The following is a 26,057-nucleotide window of genomic DNA, read 5'->3' on the forward strand; positions in this document are numbered from 1 at the left end:
TAAATCAGGTGATCAGGGAAGGTCTCTCTGAGAAGTGACATTTGCGTAAAGACAGAAAGGAGGAGAGGGCGTGAACCAGGAGATTGTCTGGGGAGGCGTTCCAGGCAGATGAAGCAGCTGAGGGCAAGAAGGAAACACAAGTGAGGGGGAAAGAGAAGATGCTGATGTCAGGGAGGTGGATGTGTGGGGCTTTGCAAAGCACTGCCTGAAAAAAGGGGTGCCACCAGAGGGTTTTGGGGAGAGAAATGGCACAGTCAGACTTCTAACACAAGTGCTCTGGTCACTGTGTTGAGAACAGACTAAGAGACAGAAAAAAGACTCTTCACTGCAAGAAACAAATGCAGAGTTAGGACAGCTCTGCCATTTGCTGTGTGACCTTGTACTCTGTGCCTCAATTTCTTCCATGTGTAAAAGCAGGAGATAATCATAGTCGTCACTGCACAGAGTTGGTATGAAGTGTAAGTTAGTTAACATATGTAAAGCGCTTCCAACAGTGGCAGATAATAAGAACTGCATATGCTTCTGCTAATATTTTTATGGCTCCAATAAATATGATCTAGAAGTAGATGGCAGATAGGTTAGGTTAAGAAAATAGGCGTGTGTTTTTTTATGATTTCATTTATTTCTTGGGGAAAGAGTTATTGACCTTGCTCTTCAAACAAACCTATAAAATACTCCCAAAGATGTAGAAATTGGTATTGTAGACACTTGATAGACATGAATTACCTGGGCAGACTGCAACTTGGGATTTGTTTTTGACGTTTTTGTTCAGGGACCTCTTAATTTGTAAAGTCAACACATTCAGGCTCCAAAAATGATAAACTAATGCTTACATTGAAGCTCAATTCCCTTTCTTCATGAGCTCTTGTGTTGTGGGAGATGATCTCTACTGCTCTTGCTGTGTGAGTACACACCTGTGTGTGTACCTGTGTTTGTCTACCAGACACAATTCTTACTCAAAGCCTCTTTGTGGGAAAAACAAAACAAAACACCCAAACCTACTGATAGGCCTCAGTGACCAAAGACTAAAAACTTAACGTTCCCTGACATAATTTTGATTACACCCTTTTGACACATTTGTGTTCCAGGGTTCCGATAATTCAGTGGGCCCCCAGTGAAGAGCTAAGCTATCTCCTAACAACGTTAATGCCAACTAGAAATATTCCCAAACACAAATCATTGATTGTTTTACTCTGGTACTAATTGAAATAGAGCAGAAACCAATTTCTTTAATTTATTTTATGACATGTTTTGATGGACTTTACCTACACAGAAGAGCTATGTGTTCTGGTTGAGGAACGACACTGCAAGAAGCAGCATATGGTAGAATTAAGGACGCAGGCTTTGACATTAGACCTTACTTTAAATAATAGCTCTACCAGTGACCAGGACTGTAGGTAATTTAATTCTCTTGAGGTTCAGCCTCTTCAAGTATAAGGTGAGGAAGGGCTCGAGGATCATGGTGGATGATCCTAATTAAGGTTTGAGGCTTGCACCTGCATAGGGAAGAATGAGTCCCTAAAGCCATTCCCTGCTGGTTAAGACAAGTCTCATTAATTGTTCAGGAAAGTCTTCAATTAAACTGAAGGTCTGGCATACTGCAATTCCTGCAAGTTCTTAGTTATTATCAGCTCTGGCTGGTTAGAAGCAGCTATGATAAACACGGGCTTCAATTTAGCTATCTGGAAGGTAGGTGCTGCTGCAAGTGGAAAGTTTGTCTTTAAGAATATGCGCTGCAATTTGCTTTATTCACTGATGATTACATTGATCGGAGTTGTCTATGTTGATACTTGTAGGGGATGAAGGAGAGGGAGAAGTCAACGATGACAGCAAATTTTAGTGTAGAGCAACTGAGCGAATGGTGGTGCAGGAAACACACAGAAGAGGAGCGGCTCGGAAGTGGGAATGGAGATAACATCATACTGTGGACATTCGGAATCCACAGAGCTGCGTGGAAATCAGATTTAACTTGCTCTCTCTCCCCATTTAAGATGCTTCTCAAGTAGCCTCACTCCCTAAAACAAACGGATATTTGGCATTGAACCACATTATTCTGCAGCTGCCATATTTTCTTGCAGGTGGAAGGCAGGCCCTTCCTGGTGTAAACAAACAAGATCGGGCTAGAGTGACAATCCTCCCTGATGGCCCGCACCTGGTTAATGGGGTCCTTCAAAATCATCAGATGCCCTCCTCCCGCAGCGGTGGCCTCCACCTCTGGCCTGGCCCAGCTTACGTGGTCCAGCTTGTGCAAGATCCAATTCCAACTCCGGGTTTCCGGCTTTTGGCCACTCAGGATTGGACCTGGGACTGGAGCTGCTCGGCCCTGCAGGTGCTGGGCCTGGGGACTGAGGAAGCACAGAGATTCCCCGCCCGGTTCCCCGCCAACGGCGCTCGCCGCGATGCCCCGCCCCACTCCCCGCCCCCGGGATGCAGGGCGCGTGCTGGTAATCCGCGGCTCAAGCCCCGCCCCCACTGTCCCCATTCTCCGCTCACCTCTCTCCAAGGACACTGCGCACGCGCCACGACGACCCGCCTTTCTCCCCGCCCTGCCGCGCCCCCGGGGCGCAGCGCGCACGCAATCGCGTTTCCGGCGAGACCTGGCTGCTGTGTCCCGCGGCTTGCGCTCCGTAGTGGACTCCGCGGGCCTTCGGCAGGTCGGTGCAGGTCTTTGGAGAGTATTGTTTTTATTTCCTGCCACTTTTAACTTTTAGGGATTATTTAGGAGTTTCACGGCCGTCTGCTTTTCGTCCCCCCGATTCAGCGGGCCTTTATGCCGTGTGGTCGGTGCTTTTCTCCTTGGGTATTTTCTGCTTGTCTTAAAAGAGGCTGTGGATGCGCGGAGCCCCTGAGCTCCTGAGGCAAAGGCTTACCCTTGTAGCATAGTGTTGCCTCGTTTCCTGGTGGTTTTGTTGCTCCAGCTCTTTAAAAGCCTCCCTTACTCAGTGCCGCCTGGAGTTAAGAACTGTGGGCAAGATCCCAAGGCCGCTGCCCTTCCCCGTTTTATGGGAAATTAATTCTTTCTTTTTTGGGGGGGTGGGGAGGGGTTCTCGCTGTGTCGCCCAGCCTGGAGTGCAGTAGCCTGAATATGTCTTATTGCAGCCTCTGCCTCTTGGGCTCAAGCCATCCTCCCACCTCAGCCTCCCAAGTAGCTGGGATTACAGGTGCATGCCATCATGCCCGATTTGTGTGTGTGTGTGTGTTTTAATAGAATATGGGTTTCACCATGTTGACCAAGCTGTTCTCGAACTCCTAACCTCAGGTAATCCGCCTGCCTGGGCCTCCCAAATTACTGGGATTACAGGCGTGAGCCACTTTGCCTGGCCTAATTCTTTAAACAGAATAAACGGGGTATGCATTGTTTTCCATCTTGTTAGGCTCACTGCATACAGAATACTTTTCTGTAAGAAAATAGGAGCTGTTTTTCCAAGGGTGCAATGTCACATGTGATTCTGACTTGAGTTTCCGTGTATTTTACCCTCCCCTTCTGCCCTCCTAACGAGAACTGTGAGTTGGATGCAGAAGTTTCTAAAAAAAACAAATTGAGTATTGAAATTGGCTGTTGCATCAGTGAAGAAAAGCAACACCCCTACCACCCCTCAAAAGAGACATTAAAGTAGTTGGATTAAGGGCACGGAAGTATTTGCTTTCCGATTTAGTGATAATGTGAGTGCTTAATGAAATGACTAACACATTCCCTGATTATAGAGCTGGTCAGTGGATCTTGCTGAGTTTCCTGTGGACCTATGTGAAATGATCGGCATCTGTTCAGGGTTTACTAGGTGCTAAGCACCTTTACATGTGACATCCATTGAATGCCACAACACCCCCAGGAAATTGGTACCAGTGTTATCCTCAAGGTACAGTGAAGGATACTGAGACTTAGGTTGCATAGCCTGCAGGTTGGACATACTTCTTTCTGACTGCTGGGGAGCTGTGCTTTTAACCACTGCTGATCCGGCTTGTTTTCCCCAGATGCAGGCCTGGGGTAGTCTCCTTTCTGGACTGAGAAGAGAAGAATGGAGAAGCCCCTCTTCCCATTGTGAGTAGACAGTAAATGGTTAGAGAGTAGCCAGGAGCTTCTGGAAACCAGAGTTCCTTTCCTCAGCTGAAAAGAACCCTAAGAGTAGACTGCCTGGGATAGCGTGGGGGATGGGAGGATCACTGGACCTGTGGGCCAGAAACTTGGGTTTGAGTCCCAGCTCTGGCTTTGCTGAGTTGTGTGACTCTCAGAAAGTCATCCAACCTCTGTGGTGCTTATTTTCAGTGATAGGACCTGTGGGCAGATAGGACCTGTGGGGAATGATTACCTTTTAGCCCCATCCTATGACAATATGATTTGTTTTTAAATCCAGGTTAGCACTGACTTCTCACTGACTTCTCTTGTGTTTTCAGAGTGCCTTTGCATTGGTTTGGCTTTGGCTACACAGCACTGGTTGTTTCTGGTGGGATCGTTGGCTATGTAAAAGCAGGTAGGGTTTTGTTGTTACTTAGCCTCTTAACATCTTCACGTTGTTCCAGTGAAATGTGAGTGCCTGTGTCCCTGAGAAGCAATCTCGTTTGACTCAGCTTTGCTGTAGGTCCCCAAGCTGGAGTGCAGGCTTCCTTGTCAGTCTTGCAGCTCCTGCCCTTGCCTTTTGCTTATCTGGTGAAGCTGAGCCAGGCGTCTTGTGGAATTACTTATTTTTGCCTCTTTATCTAAAGGTAGGCAGGGGTGGTTGTAGTTTGTTATTATCATTGACTGCCATTCATCAGCCATGACCCCCAAGTGCCATCTCTGGGCTTAAGTAGTAGTCAACCTCTGGCCTACACAGACTGGTATTTTGAAGTTAGGCCAGGCAGGGGTGTGTCAGTGGCTGTGCTTGTTTTTGCCCCCTAGTCCTTGCCTGCATTCCCACCCCAATCCCTGCACCAGACTTCTTATTCTCCTGATCTCCTATTTTTTTTTTAACTGCCTGGCCCTATTTCCCTCTGCTTTTGTGATTTGCCGGAGGTCCTGCCTGTACACAATTCCAGCCCTTCATGGTTGATGAGGCCTGATTAGAAAGTGTTGTACTTGAGCGAGTTAGAGAAAACGCCACACTTTGAGACGAATTAAGAGTCTGTTTATTTAGCTGGGGGCTAAAAGACGGCTAACACTCAAAGTTCTCTCAGCCTTGAAGAAGGGGCTAGATTTTCTTTTATACTTTGGTTTAGAATGGGGTGGGGGGGGTCTAGTTAAAACAATTTTACTGAAGTAAAGTAGGCAAAAAAGTTAAAAGGATAAATGGTTACAGGAAAGTAAACAGTTCCAGGTGCAGGGGCTTTAAGACTATTACAAGGTGATAGACGCGGGGTTTTGGGCGTCGGACGAATTCCTGGGAACTGCGGATATAGCTCGCCACAGTATCTTATCAGTTAATTGCATTCTTGGATGTGCTGGGAGTCAGCTTGCACAAGTTAAGTCCTTGAGGAAGGGGCTGCCAGTGAAAGAGCCAAGATGGAGTCTGTCTGGCTCTCTTAGCTAAGGAAGAGTCAATTCAGGTGGAAACAAGGCTAGGTGATTAAAGGAAAGGGAGAGTCTAAAAACAGGGTTAGTAAAAACAAGATTAGGCATTACAAAAGAAGGCCTAGCCATAGTTCCGTCTAAGGAGGGAAGATGGCCTTCTTTCCTTTCCTTAGATGGAAGTGCCCTGCCTATTAGAGGAGAGAAAAATGGGGTGGGAAGACCCTGACTTCTCTGAGAAGATAGCACACTCTCCTTAACGCCTTCCTGCTTGAGTCCACCTTGGCTGTGAGTTGTGTTGAGAGTTCTCTGTGCTGTCCTTTGTAGGGCAGGGGGTCTGGTGGATTCCGTTAGTGAAATAAGTGCCTGACATTACAATGCAAGCTGCGTTTGCTTCCTTCTAGGCAGCGTGCCGTCCCTGGCTGCAGGGCTGCTCTTCGGCAGTCTAGCCGGCCTGGGTGCTTACCAGCTGTATCAGGATCCAAGGAACGTTTGGGGTTTCCTAGGTATGTCTGCTTCAGCGTCTCCTTAGGGCAATCATGTATCTGGAATATTCTTTTCCAAAAGACCCTGGTTTGGTGGGATGGAGCGAGTTCTTCCCACTTAATTTACGACAGTTTCACTGCTTCTCCAAGTCCAAGTCCTCAAAGTTTTAAAATAGGAGAAGGGTGGTGGGAATTGTCCTGGTTCCTGTTTATTGTTTATGTAGATAATATGGAAAGATTTCCATACCTTGTGAATTGTGTGACTCTCAGAAAGTCATCCATCCTCTGTGGGCCTTATTTTCAGTGTTTACCCAGTAGAATTAGCATCAAACTTGTATTACCCATATTTACCCAGTAAAGTCAGCATTAAACTTGTATAAGACAAATATGTGTCAACCGTTGAGGTTTTCCGCTGAAGACCATTGGCCTCAGTATCACTAAAATATCACATATCTGGGTTAGGTTTGCAGCTGCGTTACGTTTTTCCTATTTGAAAATCACCTCTTTAGCAGTCAGCTAACTAAATATATAAGACGTAGACCATGCTTTCAAGGAGCTTTCAACTGACTTCACTGGGGAAGTAAGACATGAGCATAGAAGCAGGACTGGAAAGGTACCCTGTGAGCAGCACGGACAGTGAGGACAGTGAGTGGTGTGGAGGACATAAGAGTCCTCATCAGAGTGGTTTTCAGTACATTTCTGTGGAGCTCCACCCATGTGTCAGACACTGCTAGGAGTGTGGGTTCCTTGCGGTCTCTACAAACCCCGTGTGAGAATGAGTGCCATGTGGGAGGGAGAAGCCGTGTGATCTGTACACAGCTGGGGTTGGGAAGGGAGGTCCATGATGGCTAATGGGGTGTGCTGGGGAAGGAGGTGCGTCCAGGTCCCAGCTCTGCCTAACAGCTCCCTCCCTCATGCTCCAGAATGACTTGAGCCTGCATTTTCCCTTTCTCTGATCCTACTCCACTCAGCAAATGACCTCACGCCTATTGTAGGGAAAAAACAGCAGCCATCAGGTGGGGACTCCTGGAGCCTTTAATCTCCAAGCCTCCCCTCGTCCTGTTTCCCTCCTCTCCAACACCAGTGTCTTCCTCTGGGCTTTGGGTGTCTTCTCCCTGACCGTCTCCAGACCTTTACACTGGCCAGGATCCTGTCTTGTATTTGTATTCCTCCTTTTAGGTGGATCCCCGCATTGATATTCAGATGTGCTTGTCTCCTTCCCCTTCATAAACTACCTTTTTTTTTTTTTTTTTTTTTTTTTTTTTGAGACAGAGTCTCACTGTGTCGCCCAGGCTAGAGTGCAGTGGCACGGTCTTGGCTCACTGCAACCTCCGCCTCTTGGATTCAAGTGGTTCTCCTGCCTCAGCCTTCTAGGTAGCTGGGATTACAGGTGTCTCCCACCATGTCAGGCTAACGTTTGCATTTTTAGCAGGTGCAGGGGTTTTGCCATGTTGTCTGGGCTGATTTGGAATGCCTGACCTCAGGTGATCTGCCCACCTCGGACTCCCGAAGTGCTGGGATTACAGCCATGAGGCAGCACGCCCAGCCAAGAGGGAAAGAGGGAGGGAGTGAGAGGCCAAAAGCCTACAGCACCTGGTGTTTCCCTGAAGGTGGGGTGGTAGTCTCCCATCCAAGTACCATGCAGGAACGGACCGACCCTGCTTAGCTTCTGGGATCAGACAAGATCTAGCACATTTAGGGTGGTATGGCGGTAGACCACAAACTTCTTAAAGATCATTTATGCAGCTGGGCGTGGTGGCTCACGCGTATAATCCCAGCACTTTGGGAGACCGAGGCAGGCGGCTCACCTGAGGTCGGGAGTTGGAGACCAGTCTGACCAACTTGGAGAAAGCCCCATCTCTACTAAAAATACAAAATTAGCCGGGCTTGGTGGCTATCACCTGTAATCCCAGCCACTCAGGAGGCTGAGGCAGGAGAATCGCTTGAACCCGGGAAGTGGAGGTCGCGGTGAGCCGAGATGACGCCACTGCACTCCAGCCTGGGCAACAAGAGCGAAACTCCGTTTCAAAAAATAAAGATCATTTATGCTTCCTCTCCCATCACACATGATCAGCCCATTTCAGTCTCTGTTTCTGTCCCTGTGTTTGTGGAATAGCTCTCCCTGAGGCTGCCAGTGACCTGTGTTTGTACAAAATCCAATGTACATTTTTCAGTCCTTATTTTACTTGGCCATTTAGCAGTTCTCAGCACGGTTGACCAATCATTTTCCATTCTCCTGGTTTCCCTTTTTATCCTCTCATTCTCTTTTGGCAACCCATTTTCCTTTTTGGCCACTAGATATTGAAGTTCTTCAGGCTCTTTTTGTCTACTCACTTGACAGTTTCATTGAAGCCTATGCCTTTAATTTCCACTGATACACAAATGACACAAATTTCTCTCTCCTCCAGGCTGGACTCTCATGTATTCATCTGCCCACTTTCCTTGAGATGTCTCCAGGAATCTGCCCGGACCTAACCTCATGGCCACACACTCCCTGTCTTCTGTTCTCCATCCATTCGGTTCTTGATTGCTCTCTTTCCTTTCCACCACCCCCTTTCTGACTAATTCATCAGCAGGTCTTGTCGACACTACCTCTCGCCCTTATCCTGAGTTGTCCTCTTTTTCATCTGCACAGCCATCGTCCTAGTCCCAGTTATCCCCTCTTTCTTACCTGCATTCCCAAGGACGTTCCTTAGCTGGTATCCCCATGTACCCTCTAGTTTCCCTGAAGTTTGTTCTCTATAGTATAGCTAGAATTACGCTTTCAAAATGCAACTCTGGGCCGGTTGCGGTGGCTCCCGCCTGTAGTCCTAGCACTTTGGGAGGCCAAGGCAGGCGGATTGCCGAGCTCAGGAGTTCGAGACCACCCTGGGCAACATGGTGAAACCCTGTCTCCACTAAAATTAAAAAAGGCTTCAGCATTGCTTGAACCCAGGAGGTAGAGGTTGTAGTGAGCTGAGATCATGCCACTGCACTCCAGCGTGTGTTGCAGAGTGAGACTCTGTCTCAAAAAATAATAATAATAATGCAACTGTGTTCATGCATCCCTCTGCTTAGTATCCTTTAATAGCTTCTCATTGCTCTTATGATGAAAACCCAATCCTTAGTATGGCCTTCAAGGCTCTATGTGGTCTGGCGCCTCTTACTCACAAACTGCATCTTGACTTCTGTGCCACGCTGCCCTTTTAGGGTGAATGTGCCATGCTCCCTGTCACCACAGGGCCTCTGCATATACTGTCCCCTCTGCCTGGAAAGGGCATTCCCATCCTTCAGCTTATTAACGCCTGCTGTAATTTCAGATCTCAGTCAGTCTTCACTTCCTTGGCTAAAAGCCTTGCATGATCTCCCTGAATAGGTTGATCCCCCTGTTGAGCTTTTTTGTGTAGCATCAATTATACCTGAAGTACACATTGTACCTTGTTTTTCTTTGTGTGATTGTTTAAAGTCTGTCCCATCAGACCTGAAGCATTGTAAAAGGGCAGAGACAGTTACGATTACCTTTGTATTCTCCAGCTCCTAGCACAGCGCTTGACATGTAGTAGGTGCTTTGACAGATACCCAGTGGGAATTGCGTGCAGGGTAGAAGAAATAGCGTCTGCAGGGCGTGAGAAACAACAGCATTTTGGAGAAAACTAACACATTGATGGCTAAAGTGTGGGTTTTGCAGAAGACAAGTGGTAAGAGATGAGGCTGGAAGGGCAGGCAGGGACCAGGCTGTGAAGGGCCCTACTTGGCCAGTATTGGTATTTGGACCCATAGGATGTGGGCAGCTAGTAATCTCCCCTACTTGGGGAAGGAGGAATAAGCATAGGATGAGGCGTGAGCCTTGAGAGATTGGTGGGGCTTGGTCTACTTCTGATTCCCCTGAGTAGAAGACTAATGAGTTTTGACCCTTCTTTGTATCTTTTTCAGCCGCTACATCTGTTACTTTTGTTGGTGTTATGGGAATGAGATCCTACTACTATGGAAAATTCATGCCTGTAGGTTTAATTGCAGGTGCCAGGTACTTTCATTCTATTACTCTTCTTTACCATGTAGAGTTCAGTTTATTGCCCAGAATACTTTATGCATTCAAAACCTTACTTGTTTCAGAATATCTGATGCTATGCATCAACTGACGTTTGATTTATACACTAATAGGAGATGCTTCAAAAACAATAGTTGATTTAATGTCAAATGACATGAGTATATCCATTCACTGTGGAGATGGCTTTGTTCTCTGGTCCTAGCTCCTTCCTATATGGTGGCAGAAGTTTTAGTGCAAAGCTATGACTGCGCAGCCTTTTGTGTGATTTGCAGAGGATGTGTGGGGGTCCCATATTTCTTAGATGTGTAGGTGTCTTTTATAGAAAATTTTGCTAAAAGGAAATTTTGATTGAATCCTGTTTTCTCATTTTGATTATAATACCTAAACCAAATTGTGGTTTTTAAAAAATGTAGTTGTAGGCCAGGCACGGTGGCTCACACCTGTAATCCAAGCACAGTGGGAGGCCATGGCGGGCATATCACTTGAGGTCAGGAGTTTGAGACCAGCCTGGCCAACATGGTGAAACTCCTCTCTATGAAAAATACAAAAATTAGGTGGGTGCGGTGGTGCACGCCTGTAATCCCAGCTACTCGGAAGGTCGAGGCAGGAGACTCGCTTGAACTGGGGAGGCGGAGGTTGCAGTAAGTTGAAATCGTGCCGCTGCACTGCAGCCTGGGCAACAATGAGTGAGAGTCCGTCTCAAAAAAAAAAAAAAGTTCACTTGTTAAGTATGATAAAGACATCCTGAAGGCAGGGGAATTTTTAAAAACCTGTTTTCAAGAAAGATTACATACTCTACTCTGATCATAGTCGTGATGCTGCCAGTATAATATTTTATACCTGAAGCAAAAGAGTCAATATGGAGCAAGGTCTAGAACAGTAAACTGAGAGGCTGGAGTCTACCATAAATCAGATCTGTGATGGTGGGGAGGCCTTGCTTTCTCTTGCCTCCATTTCTTCATCTCTTCAAATTACTGGCAGTTGGATTAGGATCTAGCTCATGTGTGCTATTTTAAGACCTCAGTGAAACTGTCCCTTGGCTTGCTTTTTCTCTGGTTCCCCCAGGGATGGAAATTTTACCTCTGACCACTCTTGCCTTAGTACCTCCTCCCCCACACAGTTGTGAGGAACCTGCAGAGTTTAGTTCCTTAAAAACATAGTTGCCTGTTCTGTCCTTTACCTGACGTTTTCTATCTTACTTGTTTTAAACAGTTTGCTGATGGCCGCCAAAGTTGGAGTTCGTATGTTGATGACATCTGATTAGCAGAAGTCATGTTCCAGCTTGGACTCATGAAGGATTAAAAATCTGCATCTTCCACTATTTTCAATGTATTAAGAGAAATAAGTGCAGCATTTTTGCATCTGACATTTTACCTAAAAAAAAAAAAGACACCAAATTTGGCGGAGGGGTGGAAAATCAGTTGTTACCATTATAACCCTACAGAGGTGGTGAGCATGTAACATGAGCTTATTGAGACCCTCATAGAGATCGATTCTTGTATATTGATTTTATCTCTTCTTTCTGTATCTATAGGTAAATCTCAAGGGTAAAATGTTAGGTGTTGACATTGAGAACCCTGAAACCCCATTCCCTGCTCAGAGGAACAGTGTGAAAAAAAATCTCTTGAGAGATTTAGAATATCTTTTCTTTTGCTCATCTTAGACCACAGACTGACTTTGAAATTATGTTAAGTGAAATATCAATGAAAATAAAGTTTACTATAAATAATATTTCCTATGGTGTCTTCATTGCAAGAGCTGATCTAGTTCATAGAATGAGATGTTGCTAGATATAGAAACTTGAAAGTATTTTGTCGATATTTAGAAATTACCTATTTTGAGTAATTTAAGGACCAAGGAAAGTTATTTGATTGTACATTGCATTGAAGCTTGTTTCAAAAATGATCTCTGAGGATTTTTTTGTTTGTTTTTTAAGAGACAGGGTCTTTCTCTGTCACCTAGGCTGGAGGGCAGTGGTACAATCATATCTCACTGTAGCCTCAAACTCTTGGGTTCAGTCATCCCACTTCAGCCTCCTGAATAGCTGGTACTACTGGTGCATACCACCTCGCTAATTTATTTTATTTTTTTGTAGAGATGGGGTCTTGCTCTGTTGCCCAGGCTGGTATCAAACTCCTGGTCTCATGCGATTCTCTCTCCTTGGCCTCCCAAAGTGCTGGGGTAATGAGCATGGCCACTGAGGATTTCTAAGATTTAGGACTGTGTAGCAAAAAAAGAAGAAGAAAAGAAGTGGGTTTTTTTGTTAATTAGTTCATATATAATTGTGAAACTAGAAGACCCATCTAGAGCTTGAATCACCTAGTTTGGGCTCTACATTGGACACATTTACTGGATACTGGTACGTTTTTAGTTCACTTTATTCATGTTTCAACATGAAGAATTAACTCAATCTGGTGCCCTTTGTTTTAGTTTTCATTCCCGCTTTAAAAAGGTAAGGAGCCGGGCACGGTGGCTCACGCCTGTAGTGCCAACACTTTGGGAGGCCGAGATGGGTGGATCACCTGAGGTCAGGAGTTTGAGACCAGCCTGGCCAACATGGTGAAACCCTGTCTCTACTAAAAATTCAAAAATTAGCTGGGTGTGGTGGCTCATGCCTGTAATCCCAGCTACTCAGGAGGCTGAGGCAGGAGAATTGCTTGAACCCGGGAGGCGGTGGTTGCAGCGAGCCGAGATCACGCCACTGCACTCCAACCTGGGCGACAGGGTGAGACTCTGTCTCAAAAAAAAAAAAAGATATTTGCTACTGATTTACCCTAACTGATACTGGTTGAGTTTAGAGTATAATTCAGACACTTTATGTATTTGCATAAGCCCCTTGATGGTGGTCCTAGTTTTCCATCCTTTTTTATAGGACTCTGGACAATTAAGGGCTCTTGTGTTGCAGTGGTAGAGGCATCAGAAGGCCACAGATCATCCAAAGCTATCATCCTCCCAGGCTTCCATAGCTAAGATTTTGAGTCTCAACGTTGGCCATTTTTTCACGTGTCATGGAGTGTTTCCAAAGGGCACACATTTTTGCCACCTTCAGTCCTAGAGGAGGACCTGGCTCCTCATGAATGACAAGGTTCCCTGAATGTGGGAATTAGTTTAGGTGCCAAGTAGATCCCCATGTGACTATTTGATCCCCAGCAATCAGCCTGGAAAATTCTAAGGCTGCCCACAGATGAGAGGCAGGAGGTCTTCATAGCCCTTGCCAAGTGCCCTCATCCCTGCTTCTCTGCAAAGATCCCTGAGTATTTACTGCCTAAGGGTTGTGCTGGGTCCTAGCAGTGCAAAGAACAAGCCATGGTGCTTGCCCTTCTGGAGTCTGGTGGAGGAGGTGGACATCTAAACAAAGGTGGTATAGAAATAAGTGTATGATGGAGGTAGATCCATATTACTGTTGGGGCACAAGGAGGGGAGTGGGCATTTCTGTTGAGGGAGTCAAGGTAGGCTTCACAAAGGAACCAACAGTTAAGCTGAGTCTTGTCAGTTGATGCATGAATCAGTTGACATGAACTCCTTTTGTGAGTTGTCTGAGAAATTCATAGGTAAGGACGGGGCAAATGTCTCAGAGGGAGCAACATATACAGTGCCTCAAAGGCATGAAACTATGTAGCATAACTGGGTTCAACCCTTTCCTTAGAGATCTAATTCTTTTTTTTTTTTTTTTTGAGATGGAGTATGGCTCTTGTTGCCCAAGCTGTAGTGCAATGGTGCGATCTCAGCTCATTGCAACCTCCACCTCCCAGGTTCAAGCGATTCTCCTGCCTTACCCTCCTGAGTAGCTGGGATTTCAGGTGTGCACCACCACACCCAGCTAATTTTTTGTATTTTTAGTAGAGATGGGGTTTCACCATGTTGGCCAGGCTGGTCTTGAACTGACCTCAGGTGATCCACCCGTCTTGCCTCCCAAAGTGCTGGAATTACAGGCATGAGCCACCGCACCGGGCCAAGATCTAATTCTTTTTAATGGCTTTTAAGTTGTATGGATGATTACTATTTAGTTTACTATTCCCCTACTGATAGAAATATGTCTTGTTTAATGCCTTTGATAGCCGGGAGCAGTGGCTCATGCTTGTAATCCCAACACTTTGGGAGGCTGAGGTGGGCAGATCCCCTGAGGCCTTTGATATTACAAAGGATGGTGTACCAAGAAATATCCTCATGGAAATCCCCGTGAACATGTGCAAAGGAATCCGTAGGTTACATTCCTAAATGCTGAGTCAGAGCATCTCAGCATTTAAAATTGTGATTGCCCTCAGAAGAGGATGCACCAATTTATCCTCCCACTAGTGGTGGCTAACTGTGTAATTGGACTTTGTAAAAATCTTTGACACATTAAGCTGGAAGTCTGCAAACTTGTTCTGTAAAGGGGCAGATAGTGAATATTTTAGGCTTCTCAGGCCATCTGTGTCCCAGCTGTTCACCTCTGCCTTTGTAGATTGAAAGCAGCCACAGCCAATCAATAAACGAGTGTGACTGTTCCAGTAAAACTGTATGTATGGGCCCTGAAATCTGGATTTCATATGATTTCTACATATCACAAAATAGTAAGTCTTATTTTGATTTTTTTCAACCATTTCAAAATGCAAATCTATTCTTAGCTTGCTCTCTGCACAAAAACAGGCAATGGACTAGAATTGGCTCACTGACCATAGTCATGCCTGTAAGAGTTAAAGAAGAAAGAAACATGAAACGTGGCTTTGTAGTCAAAGACAGGTTTTCTTTACTTAAAACCTGAGAGGCTTCCCGGCTAATTTCGGTTAGGAGCACTTTCTCTTACAGACCCTGCACTTGATGGATCACCTGGCACCGCCCAAATTGATAAACTGGCTCATCTGATCTTGTGGCCCCCATCCAGGAACTGACTCAGTGCAAGACAACAGTTTGCATTCCCTATGACTTAATCTCCCACCGGACCAATCAGCACTCCTGAGTCACTTGGCTGCCCCTGGCACACCAAGTAACCCTTAAACACTTCAATCCTTGAATGCTCTGGGAGACTGATTTGAGTACCAATAAAACTCCAGTCTCCTGCACAGCTGGCTCTGCGTGTGCTCTTTCTCTATTGCAATTCCCTGTCTTGATAACTCAGCTCTGTCTAGGCAAAGGGCAAAGTGAATCCATTGGGCCATTACAAGATTTTGTGTCTTTGGAAAGCACTTCACATTTTTATTCTTTTTTTTTTTTTTTGAGATGGAGTCTCGCTTAGTCACCCAGGCTGGAGTGCAATGGCGTGATCTTGGCTCACCACAACCTCTGGCTCCCAGGTTCAAGTGATTCTCCTGCCTCAGCCTCCCGAGTAGCTGGGATTACAGGCATGTGCCACCACGCCCAGCTAATTTTGTATTTTTAGTAGAGACGGGGCTTCTCCATGTTGGTGAGGCTGGTCTCGAACTCCCGACCTCAGGTTGGGACTTCTCACCTAGGCTGGAGTGCTGTGTCATGATCTAGGTTCACTGCAGCCTTCTCCTTCTGGGTTCAAGTGATTCTTCTGTCTCAGCCTCCCGAGTAGCTGGGACTATAGGCGTGTGCCACCACACCCGGCTAATTTTGTATTTTTAGCAGAGACGGTGTTTCACCATGTTGGCCAGGCTGGTCTCAACCTCCTGACCTCAGGTGATCCACCCACCTCGGCCTCTCAAAGTGCTGGGATTACAAGCGTGAGTCACTGCCGCACCTGACCATTCATGCATTCATTCATGCATTCATCTTAGTATGGACTCATGGATATTTCTTTTTTCTTTGGGTTGTAATACTTATTAATTTTCTTTTTTTTTTTTTTTTTTTTTTGAGACGGAGTCTTGCTCTGTCACCCAGGCTGGAGTGCAGTGGCATGGTCTCGGCTCACTGCAAGCTCCGCCTCATGGGTTCACGCCATTCTCCTGCCTCAGCCTCCTGAGGAGCTGGGACTACAGGTGCCTGCCACCATGCCCGGCTAATTTTTTTGTATTTTTAGTACAGACAGGGTTTCACCATGTTAGCCAGGATGGTCTCGATCTCCTGACCTCATGATCCGCCCACCTTGGCCTCCCAAAGTGCTGGGATTACAAGCATCAGCCACCGCGCCGGGCAATACTTAATTTTCTTGCTCAAATTGTTGCAGCTTTGGCCATTGGAAACTCAGTTGACCTCTGTGTCCCTCTGGCATAGCCAAAGGGTTTGTGTGTTTGTAGAACTTCCTTATTGTCTGGCACTACAAGACGTTCTAGGCTCATCTTGTATATTTCCTGTCCTAGTACTAGAATCAGCCATTTCTCCAAGTAGCTCTGGTTCCTTTTATTGAACAGTGGTACTGCACACCAATATCTGGACACCAATATCTGAGTGCTAGGTATGCTTATTGCTACTGGGCTGAAATCTACTTAAAACATTTTTTTACGTTATTCTTTTTCTAGCTTCCTAAATTAAATGCTCAAATTCAGCATATTTTCCATGCTCTTTTTTTTTTTTTTTTCCACAAATAAACCATGTGCATACTTTTTTTCTGAGATCTGTTTTGGCTAGATGTGCAATGGCACAATCTTGGCTCACTGCAACCTCCACCTCCCGGGTTCAAGCGATTCTCCTGTCTCAGCCTCCCAAGTAGCTGGGATTACAGACATGCACCACCATGGCTCATAATGTTTTTGTATTATTAGTGGAGATGGGGTTTCACCATGTTGGCCAGGCTGGTCTTGAACTCCTGACCCCAGGTAATTCTGGAAAAAGAAAAACTGTGGAGACAGTAACAAGGTCAATGGTGGCCAGAGGTTCAGGGCAAGATAGGGAAGGATGTATAGGGAGAGGACAGGATTTTGAGGGAGTAAAATGATTCTTATGATACTATTATGGTGGATACATGTCCTTATACATTTTGTCAAAACCCATAGTGTACAACACAAGAGTGAACCCTAATATAAACTATGGACTTTAATTAATAACAATGTATCAATACTGGCTTATCAGTTGTAATGAATTATCTACATGAATGCAAGATGTTGATAATAGGGAAAATCGGGGAGGGGCAGATGAAGGGGCATATGGGAACTCTACTTTCTGATCAATATTTTCATAAACCTAAAAGGGCTTTTTTTTTTTTTTTTTTGAGACAGAGTCTTGCTCTGTCGCCCAGGCTGGAGTGCAGTGGCACGATCTCACTGTACTGTAACCTCTGCCTCCCAGGTTCAAGCAATTCTCCTACCTCAGCCGCCCAAGTAGCTGGGATTACAGGTGCCCGCCACCGTGCCCAGCGAATTTTTGTGTATTTTTAGTAGAGACAGGGTTTCACCATCTTGGCCAGGCTGGTCTTGAACTCTTGACCTCAAGTGATCCACCCACCTATGACTCCCAGAGTTCTGGGATTACAGGTGTGAGCCACTGTGCCTGGCCCTAAAACTGCTTTTTTTAAAGACTACTAATTAAAACAACAACAACAAATAGAATTCAGGATATAAGGTTTAAAAACATAATGAAAACACACTAGTTAGCCATATTTTTTTTTAATGCCTATTCAGAGTTTAAAAGTTTCCCAGTAACAAAAGACTGCACAGCTTTGAGACATTAATTTAAACTGTACAAATACATATAACCATTACCACTAGGATAAATTACTCTTTGGATTTTAACATTTTTCAACATCTTACATCTGAACAGTTGACTCTTCTATACAAAAATATCATTATTATTTTATAATATGCCTTTGTATAATGCCCACAAGATGACACTTATTACAATAGCAGTTGTTACAAAGTCACAAAATACATAAAAATCTCAGCAGTTGGTAACATTATTATTCTTTAAAAAGAATTTACAGTACTAAGGTCCAGTCCAGAAAGTGGCAAATTTAAACAGAGTAGCCCAAAGTTCAAAGTGTCTATTTAAAATACCAGTTTGGAAATAAACTAAGAAAATAATATATGTACTATGTGATATCACTGCCCCAGCAGCTGAACGCACTTGCTTCAGAGCAAATGTGAAGGTCAGAGCTGAGTCAGTGGTCAGCAGCATGAGCTGGCTTGGGGGAACCAGCTGGCACACTTCATCTTTGTGTCTGGTAGGGACACAGAAACAAAGCAATTTGAAAAGTCCAATGAACCAGCATCAAACAAACACAGTTTCCAGAACTTTCTTAATGATGTCCAGCCAAGAGAACCTTGACTTGGTTACTATTGAAGTCATCAAGCCATTGGGCTTGACAGTCACCTTGAATTCATGGGAACTGTACTGGTCAAGATCAAAACACAAGCTGTCCACTAAAATCAAGTGGCATAACTTTGATATTCTCTATGTTAAAGATAAATTTATTTCTAAAAAAAAAAAAAAAAAAGCTGGGCACTGTGGCTCACACCTGTAAGCCCTGCACTTTGGGAGGCCGAGGCAGGTGGATCACCTGAGGTCAGGAGTTTGAGACCAGCCTGAGCCTGACCAACATGGTGAAACCCTGTCTCTACTAATACTACAAAAATTAGCCAGGCATGGTGGCACACGCCTCTAATCCCAGCTACTCGGGAGGCTGAGGCAGGAGAATCACTTGAACCCAGGAGGTGGAGGTTGCAGTAAGCCAAGATAGTGCCACTGCACTCCAGCCTGGACACGAGTGAAACATCGCCTCAAAAAAAAAAAAAAAGATATCCTGCTCAAGATTGAAATTACCATCGCTCCCATAGCTTCAAAGTAGAAAAACAAATAATTGCAATCTTTCTGTCATTGACAAAATGGCAGCGCAGAGCCTTAGTCAAATAAGAACCACAGCTGACAGCCAGCAAAGGTTGGCCCAACTGCTGTACAAAAACAAAAGACAAACCTCTTAAGCCAACCACAGCAAAGTGAAGAACTACTAAACCATTTGGGCACATACAACAAATGAAAACTAAAACACTCTAAACATTTTCTGGAAGTTGTTTTTTTTAAGGGTTCTTATTGGATTTACTATTTATTAAATTGTAGATCAAATACTTCATACTTTGGCAAATAGTTTATTCAATACTTTGTAACATCCTACCCATATATCAACACTGTGGGCAATGATGCTAAGAAAATGCATTTCTTGGAAATAAGTAAAATAGGGGATGATTTTTGCCCTTCCAAGTACCCACTTTTGCATATTTCTTCCAGAACTCAGTAGAAATAGACATTTGTAGACATTTCCCAGGGTCAAGGAACTTGCACGTACTCTACGGAGCAATGCTGTAGGGGTTTCACACCATAGACTCCTACCGGTGGCCTCCATACTTGGCCACCCAGTCTGTCCTCCCGTGCACTGAGGGAATGGGCTGTGCACGGTTCACAATATTTAGGTTTTTTGCTGTAGGATTATAAGTACGTCCTGAAAACTGCCCCCGACCAGTTTTTGTGTTCCAGGTATATTCTGAAAGAAATCAGATTCGGAAAACAGGGTTTTACTCATTTGCTTATCAAACTCAAAATAAAGAAATTCATCCTCTCATTTGATGGGGAAAATCTGAATTTATGTTTAAAAGGTTAACTCAGTACTCTCTGAGGCTTTTTAAATGTTAAAACCAAAAATTCTAGTGTAGTATTATGTTGACATCCATTAGAATTTCCAGTAGCTGGCCGGGCGCAGTGGCTCCTGCCTGTAATCCTAGCACTTTGGGAGGCTGAGGCGAGTGGATCACCTGAGGTCAGGAGTTCGAGACCAGCCTGGCCAACATGGTGAAACCCTGTCTCTACTAAAAATACAAAAAAAATCAGCTGAGCGTGGTGGCGGGTGACTGTAATCCCAGCTACTCAGGAGGCTGAGGCAAGAGAATCACTTGAACCCGGGAGGCAGTGGTTGCAGTGAGCCGAGAGCATACCATTGCACACCAGCCTGGGCGACAAGAGTGAAACTCCATCTCAAAAAAAAAAAAAGAATTTTCAGTAGCTGAAGAGCCAATATTATTCCTGGTTTATAGTGCTGACACTGCTGCTATTTTTAATATTTTACATTTAGATAGGCAACGCCAGGTAAGAAGACCAAGAAAATTTATTGGCTCAAATTCAATGGGCAACACCCACAGTGTTGGTGACTTTGTAGTATCACACTGTGGTTACATCTAAATAATATTGACACAATATCACTACAGAAAAATGTATTTGGAATTGTGAATCTATAAAACTGTGGCTTCATGGAAGAACACACATGGGGTCCTATAATAGATTTCTTTTTAAACATTAAAATGTGGGTTTTAGAATGAAGATTTTTTTTTTTTTTTTTTTTTTAAATGAGGCAGAGTTTCGCCTTTGTTGCCCAGGCTGGAGTGCAATGGAGCGATCTCGGCTCACTGCAACCTCCACCTCCCGGGTTCAAGCAATTCTCCTGCCTCAGCCTTCTGAGCAGCTGGGATTACAGGGGCGCACCACCACGCCCAGCTAGTTTTTGTATTTTTAGTAGAGATGGGGTTTTGCCATGTTGGCCAGGCTGGTCTGGAACTCCTGACCTAAGGTGATCCACCCACCTCAGCCTCCCAAAGTGCTAGGATTACAGGTGTGAGCCATCACACCCGGCCCATACTTCATTTCTCATTGGGAAAATCATGGGTGGGAACACAATTCCCTTAAATGGTAGGATCCTAAACTTTTAACCACAAGGTTGTTTCATTCATATATCTGACTATTTAAAAATTTGTGAAAAATTTAAAATTTCTTGAACATTTGTTATCTGAACAATTTATGAGCTAAAACTGCTTCAACATTTCAAAGGACAAAGCAGGAGATCATTTTACAGACAACTTTTGATGCCTTCTTCAGTCCCTCCTTCACGCTTTCCTCACCTCGAATTGAGAGCTAAGGTATCACAGGTATTGTATCTGAGGAGGGATGTCTGCTTTTTCCATCTGGGGTTTAAATATCTCTTCACACTGTGTAGTAGCTGCCATTCTTGGATTAAACTCTAAGTGTTAATACTGAAATGAATCTGACCATTTTGTACCCCCAGCCCTAGCTATCCCATATTTACTGGCATGGTTTGCACAGTTTTTCTTAAATTTTCACTGTATAACTGGGAGTGAGGAGGGAATTCTGTGAGCACGTGGTCCTGACAAGCTACTAACTTCAGCATGGGTGAACAAGGTATTAAGTGTGGACACTCTGGGTAAGACAGCCGCCTGGCTGCCGTGTAGTTTGGTGGAGGCAGGGAGGCCAAGAGCTCCCCACTCCATGGTTTGACAGGTCCTTTCATTCCACTCTTTTTACTGGGCTTAAAATTCTCAAAGTCAAAGCCACTAAAAAGCTATCTAACAAAGTCAGGGACAATGTGTCTACAAGGGCCAGTCAGGGCACCATGTTTTCCAGAAAGAGCTCTTTAGTTATAGCCATTGGAATAGAAACGAGCATCTGTCTGCTAAATTAGTGAGCTCACCCATGTGGGCCACAGGTCAAACTGGTAGCAGGGGTAGAAGAGACAGCGTGGGAGGGGAGTAGAGAGCGGGGAGAGAGGCAATAAGCCCCGCTTATTCAGAGAGGGAAAAGAGAACGTGGCATTAGGCTAATGGGTGTGGCTCTGAGGGCAAGAAGTGAGAGCTTTGGGGAGTAACAAAAAGAGAAGCCTTTTTCCAGGTCATGATATCATCTAAGTCCTAAATGGTTTTAAATGAAATTGTGTCCAGGACAATATTTTGTAAAACTTTTTCAAGAGGGAATCATTTTGCTAAGAAAGGGGTAGTGTTGAGATTTAGGATTCCTTTCCCAGATATACTAGAATTTCAGGACTCAAGTACCTTTGGCAAAGAACCTAACAGCTGAGAGGAGCCCAGATCTCGTGGCAGGGCAAGAAGTGCTTTTGTGCCTTAGTGGGACCACCCCACACCTCACTGCCCTGCAAGAGTGGGAGGGATAGTGAGCCTTGCAATGCTTGCTCTGTGTTTAAAAACTGCATCTGTCCTATCAAGGACATTTAACTTCTTGTAGAAAATCTATGCTAAAGGAAAGAAGTTTGCCTCTAGTTATGGATTTAATTGATGCCACTATGATACAACTTTTAGCAACATATAAAACTTGTGTGAGATGCGGATCATAATAGTGCCTCCTGGAATACAGCCCTGGGAGGGTTAATGAGTTAATGTACACAGAGTGCTTAAAACAGGATCCTGCACTTCTAAAGTGATCCTAAAGGGTGCTGTGTAGAACAGAAGTCACTCCTCGAAGTCCTTGTTGTTAGTTTCAAGGCAGGGGATAAGGAAGTATTAGGGGAAGGAGAGATTACATGGGAGGGAAGACACTGATTTTCCTTCTCAAAACTTAAAGGGTAGAGGCCAGGTGCGGTGGCTCATGCCTGTAATCCCAGCACTTTGAGAGGTCGAGGCAGGCAGATCACGAGGTCAAGAGATCGAGATCATCCTGCCCCATCTCTACTAAAAATACATAAATTAGCTGGGCGTGGTGGCACGCACCTGTAGTCCCAGCTACTCCGGAGGCTGAGGCAGGAGAATCACTTGAACCCGGGTGGCAGAGGTTGCAGCAGGGAGCTGAGATCACGCCACTGCACTCCAGGCTGGTGACAGAGCGAGACTTTGTCTCAAAAAAAACAACAACAACAACAAAAAACAAAATAAAAACAAAAATCTTGAAGGGGAGAAAGAAGAGCAAAGACGAGACTATGCAAGAAGGGGGAAATAGTTGAGTAAATATGGTAATGACCTGGTTTTATTTTCTTGTGGGAAACTGTCACCCAACTGGCATGACTGGAAGACACATCTCTTACAGAACAGTGTTTTTTCTAAGGACATTTGCATTGACCACTTGAGAGTGATTAATATTTACTTCATTTTTTACCTTTTCTCCTATCACCATCTGTAGAAAAATCTGATAAGCAGAGTAAAGAAATAAAAAGTTAAGAAAAAGCATTTACTTAAAAAAAATGAAAACAGGAATATGCATGCTAATTGGATAGAATAATTAATATATAAAGGCCTTCAATAGCTTACAAAAATATTTTTTAAAAGACCCACTCTTGATTATACGAGTAGATACCTAGGTAACAAAATAATTTGAAACATTATGATTTTCTGCTTTTATATTAAAAATATAAAATGTGGCCGGGTGCAGTGGTTCATGCCTGTAATCCCAGCACTTGTGGGAGGCTGAGGCAGGTGAATCATTTGAGGTCAGGAGTTCAAGACCAGCCTGACCAACACAGTGAACTGCGTCTCTACTAAAAATACAAAAAAAATTAGCTGGGCATGGTGGTGCATGCCTGTAATCCCAGCTACTTGGGAGGCTGAGGCAGGAGAATCGTTTGAACCCGGGAGGTGGAGGTTGCAGTGAGCTGAGATCACACCACTGCACTCCAGCCTGGGCAACAGAGCAAGACTCCATCTCAAAATAAATAAATAAAATTTTATATTTCATATAAATGAATGGCTTATAAGGCTGGCTTAAATATTTGAGGCCTTATAAAAATCACTGCTGTATATAAAATGTTTACTTATTTTGTTTCAGTGAAAAGATAATGAAGCAATTCTTTTCACAGATAAGGTAACTGTAGTACTATTTAAGCAGTTCTATTGCGGCAAGAAATAAAAAAATAAAGAAGTCCAGGCTTTATACATTTTTAGCTCCAATAGTGTGAACTTTAAAGACTGGCACATCTAATCAGGGGTTTTAATATAAGATAGTGGTTAGGATAGGCTGTGAGCACACTTTCAGAGTCAACTTTTAAATTAAACTACAGGCCGGGCATAGTGGTTCATGCCTATAATCCCAGAGTTTTGGGAGGCCAAGGTGGGAGGATTGCTTGCGCCTACGAGTCAAGATCCAGCTTGGGCAACATAGCAAGACCCTGTCCCTACAAAAAACTTTTTTTTTTAATTAGCTGGGCACGGTCGTGTGTGCCTGTAGTCCCATCTACTCAGAAGGCGGAGGCAGGAGGATCACTTGAGCCCAGGAGTTCGAGGCTGCAGTGAACCATGATTGCATCCCTGCACTCCAGCCTGGGTGACAGAGCAAGGCTTTTTCTCTATAAAAAAAGAATTAAAATAAATAAATTAAACTACAATTAGGTATCTTATTAAAGTTCTAATGATTGGCTTTAATGTTTATTTTTGGTGCTTCACTAAGGATATCTATTTCAGATTCAAATGATTCGAAGACCATTCATGGTCAAATCTTATTGGCTTAAGTACAGAATCATCACCCTCCATTTCAAGTGTGTACCCCCACATGTGGCTGTCACATGCCACACCACTGGGGAGCAAGCTTACCTCAGTTAGGCGTAACGCTGGAGGGTGGAGGGATAAACCCTTCCCCACTGAATACTATTGCAAAGCAAAAGGCAGGGTGTGAAAGTCCTGCCACCGCTAATTTCTACGCCCTAAGATGGAACTGTAGAGACACACCTCATGTTAACTCATTCATAAATAGAGTGTCAGCATTTATTAAGCTTTCACCCTGTGCCAGGTCCTGGGCAGACGGCTCTGGAAAAGGCATTTTCTCACATCTCTCTGTGCAGCACAGCACACTCTTTGGAAGTGGATTAAGTTGAGTTTCTATCCCAGCTCCACTAGCTGTGTGACCTCAGGTAAGTTACTTCACCTACATTTCATCATCTGTAAAGAAGAGATCTAGCTACATCATCAGGTTATCATGAGGATTAAATGATACAATTCCAGTAAGCCCTTTACACTGTGCCTGGCAGAGAGTCACCACTTAATTAGAGGTAGCTCTTATAATTATTAGACCCTCAAATCCTCATTTTTGGAAGAAAAATAGGACATTTCGGTAAAAACAAGAAGAAATGTGTTAATGAGGTGAGGCTGACTAGAAGTCTTCGCTTGGGAAAAGTGACTGCATAAACTTAAAAAGGAAAATGTTCCTTTCTGCTAGGAATCTGGAAAACTGTATCTGAAGTTGTTCCTACCTGAAGCCGTTGCATTGAGAGGTGCTAAGTGGATCCTCTGGCCAGCTGACTGCACTTCTTTTTTGAGAAAGGAAGGAATATATCCCGACTGATCGTAAGTAGCATAACTTCCAAGATTTCCTAGTGACATATCATAAAGTTTCACAGTCAGAAGGTGAATATTTTAGGCACAGTAGAATAACATTGAATACTACCCCATTACTTCTAAATACTATTTTTCAGCATCTACTATGTTTTAGGCACTGAGCTGCGCTTGTTACAGATATTCTTATTCCATCCGTAAAAAAGCCTGCTTAGATCATATTAGTATCCATATCGTGTGGCTCTCCGATGTTGAGTAACTTGCCTAACTTCTCACAGTTAGTAAGAGACTGAGCTGGGGTCTGAACTCAAGGCCCAAGGGTGTTCAGTTCACCCTGAACATGCCAGGCTTTCTCACGACCCCACTTCTTCACATGGGGGTGTATTTCCCACTGCGAAGCCCCCGTCTCTGAAGTGCTCTCTGTGTCTGTCTTCATTCTGTAAAATGGTTGTAAGTGGATCTATTATCGTAGGGTTGTTGTAGGGATTGATGAGACTCTTCAGAGCACGTGGCATAGAATCTGTACGCATTAAACGTCAGCTAGCATCATTGCCATCATTATCATCACCATCATCATCATCACTATTGGTGAATGCTCAATCTGGCGTTAGCATAGGGATGCACTGATGAGGAAAAATCTAAAGTCTGGAGACCAGTGAGGAAGTTGCTGCTAAGAGCTGAAATGAGAGAGGATGAGGGTCTGAACCACAGCAGTGGCAGAGGGTAAGAAGAAGGGAACTAAGCAGGTTCACGGGGTGGAGGTGGTAGGGAAAGAGGGAAATATAAACTCCTAAGTTTGCAGCTCAGGTGACTGGGGGGTGCGTTGTCCATGAATAGCAACATAGGAGGAGAATCAGGATTGGGGGAAAGACATGGTACCCAGAGGACATTCATGTTGTGGCAGGCAGAGGGCAAATGGGCAGGCGTGGAGATTGGTGATGATCAGGGTGTGGTGGTTACAGAGTTGTGGGCTTGGAGGAGCCAGCTCAGAGGCACTGCGAATGTGCAGAGACCTGGAGTAGACCCCCAAGGAACACCAGCATTAAGGGACAGGAGAGAAAAGGACCCCATGGAGGAAGAGAACAGGTAGAGAGGTGGATGGTAGGAGGAACAGGGTATGGAAATCCAAGAGAATACACACT

The 26,057-nt window shown here is 44.5% G+C and overlaps 2 protein-coding genes and 1 long non-coding RNA gene across 13 annotated transcripts in view; 1 reads left to right on the forward strand and 2 right to left on the reverse strand.

The window, feature by feature from the left end:
* Positions 1–1,220: 1,220 nt before the first annotated feature.
* Positions 1,221–2,443, reverse strand: LOC129144211 (uncharacterized). Its single transcript, XR_008548410.1, has 2 exons — positions 2,234–2,443; positions 1,221–2,015 (listed from the first exon to the last, which is right to left on the reverse strand). It is a non-coding gene; the product is annotated as an uncharacterized LOC129144211 (long non-coding RNA).
* Positions 2,413–11,725, forward strand: TMEM14B (transmembrane protein 14B). 6 transcript variants are annotated; one of them, XM_001167565.7, is made up of 6 exons: positions 2,413–2,654; positions 3,973–4,039; positions 4,393–4,469; positions 5,887–5,988; positions 9,880–9,970; positions 11,207–11,725. In XM_001167565.7, exons 2-6 carry the CDS (start codon positions 4,017–4,019, stop codon positions 11,256–11,258), a joined length of 345 nt encoding a protein of 114 aa, XP_001167565.1. In that variant the 5' UTR covers positions 2,413–2,654; positions 3,973–4,016; the 3' UTR covers positions 11,259–11,725. The 6 variants fall into 6 exon arrangements, with proteins under 6 accessions (XP_001167565.1, XP_063668849.1, XP_016810379.1 ...); XM_063812778.1 differs by having other exon boundaries at positions 2,593–2,780; XM_063812779.1 differs by lacking the exon at positions 4,393–4,469 and having other exon boundaries at positions 2,512–2,654; positions 11,207–11,714.
* A 7,209-nt stretch (positions 11,726–18,934) lies between these two features.
* The window catches only part of MAK (male germ cell associated kinase), a 74,101-nt gene continuing 66,978 nt past the window's right edge, over positions 18,935–26,057 (reverse strand). For 4 of the 6 annotated variants that reach the window (XM_001167665.7, XM_054685590.2, XM_016954886.4 and 1 more), the window contains 2 exons: positions 24,834–24,953; positions 18,935–19,346 (listed from right to left, as the gene is read on the reverse strand). In XM_001167665.7, coding sequence (XP_001167665.2) covers positions 19,192–19,346; positions 24,834–24,953 — 275 coding nt within the window. In that variant the 3' untranslated portion in view covers positions 18,935–19,191. Of the gene's footprint in view, positions 19,347–22,615; positions 22,781–24,833; positions 24,954–26,057 lie in introns of all 6 variants that reach the window. The other 2 variants (XR_001718248.4, XR_010157892.1) reach the window with 1 other exon arrangement.

The sequence above is a fragment of the Pan troglodytes genome, chromosome 5 (assembly GCF_028858775.2).
Source record: "Pan troglodytes isolate AG18354 chromosome 5, NHGRI_mPanTro3-v2.0_pri, whole genome shotgun sequence".
NCBI lineage: Eukaryota > Metazoa > Chordata > Mammalia > Primates > Hominidae > Pan > Pan troglodytes.